The following is a 6,290-nucleotide window of genomic DNA, read 5'->3' as shown; positions in this document are numbered from 1 at the left end:
AAAAAAAAAAAAAAAAAAAAAAAAAAAAAAAAAAAAAAAACATAGGAATATATATTTATACATAATTATATTACTCGTACATTTTTAATATTTTTCACTTTTGTAATTAAAAATTTTCAGTATATAGGGAAAATGAGAAAGAAAAAAAAAAATTGAATACAATCAATATAAACAATGTAGATTTGTAATAAACACATTTTACATTTTATATAATATATATATATATAATATATTTGTAATATATATATATATATATTTTTTTTTTTTGTACTACATTCATGTATTTAGTTTCGTCCTCTTTATTTTTAACACAAAAGAAAAGATGATGAAAAGTACCAGAAATAGCCTCATATATTTTAATAATTATCTAATTATTAATAGAAAGTATAAAAACAAAATATTGTTAAATAAAATATTCCAGAATGATATACATATAACTAAAATGAAATTCAACTTTGTTCAGAAGAACAAAAAAATTAATAAAAATATTTACAATATGAACTGTATAGAGTTATATAGATATACGTACTTATTAGAAAAAAAGAATATCAATAATATAATTATATATAAACAAATTAATAAAAGAGTTGAGATGATATATAAGTTTCTGAATCCTTCTAAAATTATTTTATTAGTTAAACTATATTTAGAAAATAATAACTTTCATAATTATAAAAATACCTTTATATGTCTATTACAACAAATACTTATAAAATTAAATGAATTTAATATTGAAGAAATAGTTAAATTATATAATATTATTAGTAAAGTAGAAAATAATCAAACCATAGTTTATTTATTCAAATATATTAATAATCATCTTATTCATAATTATACATTTATAGACATTAAATCATTTGCTATCATATTAAATGCCCATGCTAAATTAAAAATTAAAGATATGAAATTAATAAATAAATTTTTAAATATTATAATTCAACAAAACTTAACATTTGATATTTTAAATTATTCTATCTATTTTAATACATTCTATAAACTCAAAATAATCAATAATCAATATGTTCATACTATAATTAATAATTTTTTCAATGAAATAAATATATGCCAAAAGCAAAATATACTAAATCAAATAAATAAAGAAACTAATAAAATAAACTATCTGTCAAATAATAAAGAACATAAAATTATTCTGGACAAATTTGCTAATTATAAGCCACATCATATATGTAATATTTTGTTGTATCTTACGATTTATAAGGATGTATATTTGATGGGGGTAGACAAAAATGAGATTAGTAATATGAAATCTGATGAAAAAAACTTGCAATATTATCAAAACAATAAACAATATGATCAAAACGCCATACAATATGATCAGAACAATAAACAATATGATCAAAACAATAAACAATATGATCAAAACGCCATACAATATGATAAAAACACCATACAATATGATCAAAACGCCATACAATATTATCAAAACAATAAACAATATGATCAGAACACCATACAATATGATCAGAACACCATACAATATGATCAAAACAATAAACAACATTCCATTTATGAACATATAACACTCCTGTATCAATTTATCATAAAAAAAAAAGAAGAAATTCATTGGGAAGAAATTCTTATGCTTTGTCAAATTTTCAAAACTTTAAAAATTAAAAATGATATACTTGTTGATTATATTGAAAAAAAATTATTACAACATTTCGAACAAAATGATACACAACTAATAAATAAAAATACAGAACTTATAAAAATATTATTTGATATGTGCACATATTATAATGATATAAATATATATAAACATAGTATATCTTATTTTCTTAAAATGAAAAATAAAAAATATATAATAGATTTTTATTCAGCCCTATTATTATTATATACTTATTCCGAAATAAATATACTTGATTATGATATTATATCTTTATTAGTTCATATAATAAATAAAAAATATATGCAACATTTTCAAGAAGAGCATATTTTTCTTCTAATAAGATCTATATATAAAATATGTATAAACAATCAACACTATTTTGTATATACAGAAAATAAAGCACATGATTTATTATATGATCATAATATGGCTTACAAATTAGATAATAAACAGAATGTTGTAAATGTGACAAGTGATGATAATAATAATGAAGTGTGTAAAGATAATAATAGTGATGTGTATAATGATAATAATAATAATAATAATAATAATAATAATAATAACAATAATGTTTATAATAATAATAATGTTTATAATAATAATAATAATGCTTATTATAATTGTAATTTATATCAAAATGCAGATAATACCATTAATAAAACTAATAATTATTATGAACCGAACGCCTTATCTAATATGTCTTCTATATGTATGTTAAAAAATTTAAATAAAAATAAAAAAGATGAAAAAATTTCCTTTGCTAATTATCAATGTAATATATATCCTACCAGTAAAATACAAATACACCATGATACCTTTTTAAACACACATAAAAAAAAAAAGATGTTCTATAAAATTAAAAATTTGAATGATCAAATCTTTACCAAATTACAAACAGATTTGTTATCCAAAAAAATAGAACTATATGATATGAACATATCTATAATGTGTAAAATTTTATATTACTCTGTCTTTCTAAGAAATTTTATATTTATCAATAATGTAATGCATTTGTTCATAAATTATGAAAACAAAAAGTTGAGTTTTAAAAATATTTTAAATATATTATATTCCTATGTTCATATGAAAAAAAATTATATATATAAGAAACAAATATTACAACAAATAAATGTTATAAATATAAATGAAGGCAATAAACATATAGAACATGTTATTAACAAAAATAATGATAATCATTTTGAAATATTATCAAATTTTTATTTTCTTATATATAAGAAAAAATATGTTAACCAATTAAAAAATATGATTTATTATATGTTTCTTCAATCCAAAATAAATATATATAGTTTTATTAATATGGATATAATAAAAAACTTAGTCCATTATTCATTTCTGAATATACACTTACTTAGTACTATACTTAATACGTTATTATCAAAGGATTTAAATGTCATAAATATAATACAAAATAGTGACCATAATAATGATAATAATGAAAATGATGATGATAATGATGATGATAATGATGATGATAATGATGATGATAATAATGAAGATAACAATAATAATAATAATAATAACAATAATAATAACAATAACAATAATAACAATAATAATAATAACAATAATAATAATAATATTTATTCTTATCATGCACAAGGCGAATACCAAAATGTACACACTTCTAATAATATGCTCAACAATCCAACTAACATTTATCTACAAAATATTTCCACACACAAGCATATCGAACTATACAATAAAATCTTTACACACATAAATACACTCATTTTGAAGTGTCACAATATTTATGATATCACAAGAATTTTTAACGCTTCATTCATCTTACTTAATCATATTCAAAAAGTAACAGATGAAAATAAATTCTATCAAGAATACCAACAATTGCAAAATCATATACATAATACATTGGAAAAAATTGAAAAAAATATTTTACAAAATTATGTCTTATATAATAAAGAATTTATCATGCTTCTGTCAGCTATATGTATATATAATAATAATTATAGTTATATACCATTTTGTTTTTTCTACAAATATTTTGAACATTTGGTTTTTCAACAGTCTTTATCATATTGTATTTTACTCAGTAACGATGAAGAGCTAAAACATTTTTCTAACTTAATTTATGAATTATCCAAATGTAATTTTATAAACAATATTATGATTGAACGAAAAAATACAAAAGTAGAATTAAAATATCCCGAACAAAATCATAACACTAATCTTCAACTACATAATATAAATTATCTTCAACATGAACATGATTTGTATAAAAATATTCCTAATAATAATATGTATGATCATCATTATATAGAACAATTTTATTATTATCATATTCAACAAATAATCAACAGCATAGACATTAATACAAACGAACAAAATGATATATCTAATAATTATAATATGCTAGGAACAAAACAAGAAAATCTAATTCATACAAATATTATAGATAAACAAAAAAAAAAAAAAAAAAAAAATGATGATGATGAAGAGAAAAAATATATATATCAGTTAAATCATTTTGAAATAAATAATATTATAAATATATATAAAGTATTAATAAATAATTATGACATATTAAGTAAATATGAAATTTTTAATAAAATTAAAGATATGTATTTATATTCTTCAAAAATAATTCATGTGATATTAAATAATCTACCTTTATACGAATTAAACAAATTATGTTTATTAATTTTAAAAAATAAAATACCTAATACCTATTTATTTCAACATATTATAAAATATAATTCTGAGTATATCAATCTAAAGGATTATATGCTAGATACAAATTATATTATTGATATATTGAATATTTTTATAAATATCAAAAAATATAATATTTTTATAGATAACAATATTGTAATTAATATTATTAGGAAAAATATAAATATGATGAATACACCACAACAAATTAATAGATTATTAGAGTTAATATATCTTATGAAAAATATAAATATCCATAATAATCTAATATTAGAAACATCCAAAAATATATATTCAAATTATCTTTTAACAAATACAAATATTAATATAGGGGAAATTATATACTTCTTATATCTATTAAATCATTTTAATAATTATGAATTACTAAATTCTATGTTTTGTATTTTCTATAATTTATGGTCTAATCATATGAAAACAATTACAATTCGGAAAAATCAAAAATTACAATTAAATTCGAGCTTAAATAATACTTTTTATATATCCAAATATATATACACATTTGAAGAAAAGCATATATTAAATCTTACTAATAAAATATCATCATATTCAGAAAAGCACCATAATTTAAATGATGAGTATATTCTATATATAAATGAAGACAGTAATATTCCTTGTCACGAAAATAGAGATTTACATAATATCCTTACCTCTAACTTAAACAATCAACATAATGAAATATATCTCAATAAGCAAAATGTACAAAATCACACAACAAAAGATAATAATAATAATAATAATAATAATAATATATTATCGTATGGAAATAATTATAATAATATATTATCGTATGAAAATAATTATAATAATATATTATCGTATGATCATAATAATAATCAAAATTGTCATCATATTAACGAACAATTCAATATGTACAATCTAAATTATATAGATACCCAAATAAGTAAAAAAAATTATATACTTCATATGAATGATCATACATTTATAATATTATTTTTCATATTAGATCTTCAGAAAAATAATGATAAATCTGATATTTTATTGAAAATATTAAATTTATATAAATCATGCTTTTCTATTTTTAAAGAACATATTTATATATTTAACAAAGAAATAATAATCCAATGTTTATATATTTACTTCAATTCAGAAATTAATAATTTATTCATAACACACAAACAAAAAGAATTAAAAAATAATCAAATCATTCACAATATTAATGATAAGATTATTTATATATTAAATATATTAATAACATTTATTCATAATCTAGATATACAATCCGTTTTAAAATTGTCTTTTATTTATATACACTTTTTTAATTCCATCTCTAAGAAAACATATAATGTTAAAGAGAACATCATACTACTTATGAAACATATTAATAATAAAAAAAAATTAATCGAAAATAATAATATCTTGTATGAACAAATAAAAAGTTATGCAAACATGTCACCTTATTAAAATAGCAACAACTGGAAGCATAAAAAAAATTATACATATATATATATATATATATATATATATATATATATATATATATTTTTTATATTTTATAATATTATATCATATAAATTGATTTGCTCCCATGGGAGATCCCCTATATATAAATATAGATAATATATATATATATATATATATATATATATATATATATATATATTTAAATTTCTTTTTACAAATATATATTTGTATATTTCCTTATTTAAATATTTATCTTATATTCTCATTTAAATATATATTTATTTTCTCTGTATATTTATTTTTTTAATTTATTTTTTTGTTAATATATTTTGCGTTATTGGAAAACATCATAATTTCGTTAATATAAAAAAAAAAAAAAAAAAAAAAAAAAATTAAATTAGATCACTTCTTCAATTTTGATATAACTATCAGAGATAATAAATGCAGTATCAAAAAGGTTAAATACACAAAGATAAAAATATTCTTTGAATCGTCCATATTGTAAAAGCTTAATATAACTACAATA

General features: G+C 17.5%; 2 protein-coding genes across 2 annotated transcripts in view; one reads left to right on the top strand and one right to left on the bottom strand.

Moving 5' to 3' along the window:
* Window positions 1-322: 322 nt before the first annotated feature.
* On the top strand, window positions 323-5,764 carry PRSY57_0529500 (hypothetical protein; the record flags this gene model as incomplete). The annotated part of the gene is made up of 1 exon (XM_012906360.2): window positions 323-5,764. The coding sequence occupies one exon, from the start codon at window positions 323-325 to the stop codon at window positions 5,762-5,764; it is 5,442 nt and encodes a 1,813-aa protein (XP_012761814.2).
* A 402-nt stretch (window positions 5,765-6,166) lies between these two features.
* Window positions 6,167-6,290, bottom strand: part of PRSY57_0529400 (putative membrane protein) — a gene marked incomplete at both ends in the record, with an annotated part of 4,847 nt that continues 4,723 nt past the window's right edge. The window contains one exon of the mRNA XM_020114578.1: window positions 6,167-6,282. Within this exon, the coding sequence (XP_019970755.1) occupies window positions 6,167-6,282 (116 nt within the window).

The sequence above is a fragment of the Plasmodium reichenowi genome, chromosome 5 (genome assembly GCF_001601855.1).
Source record: "Plasmodium reichenowi strain SY57 chromosome 5, whole genome shotgun sequence".
In the NCBI taxonomy this organism is placed as follows: domain Eukaryota; phylum Apicomplexa; class Aconoidasida; order Haemosporida; family Plasmodiidae; genus Plasmodium; species Plasmodium reichenowi.
This window is presented reverse-complemented; position numbering and strand designations above follow the sequence as displayed.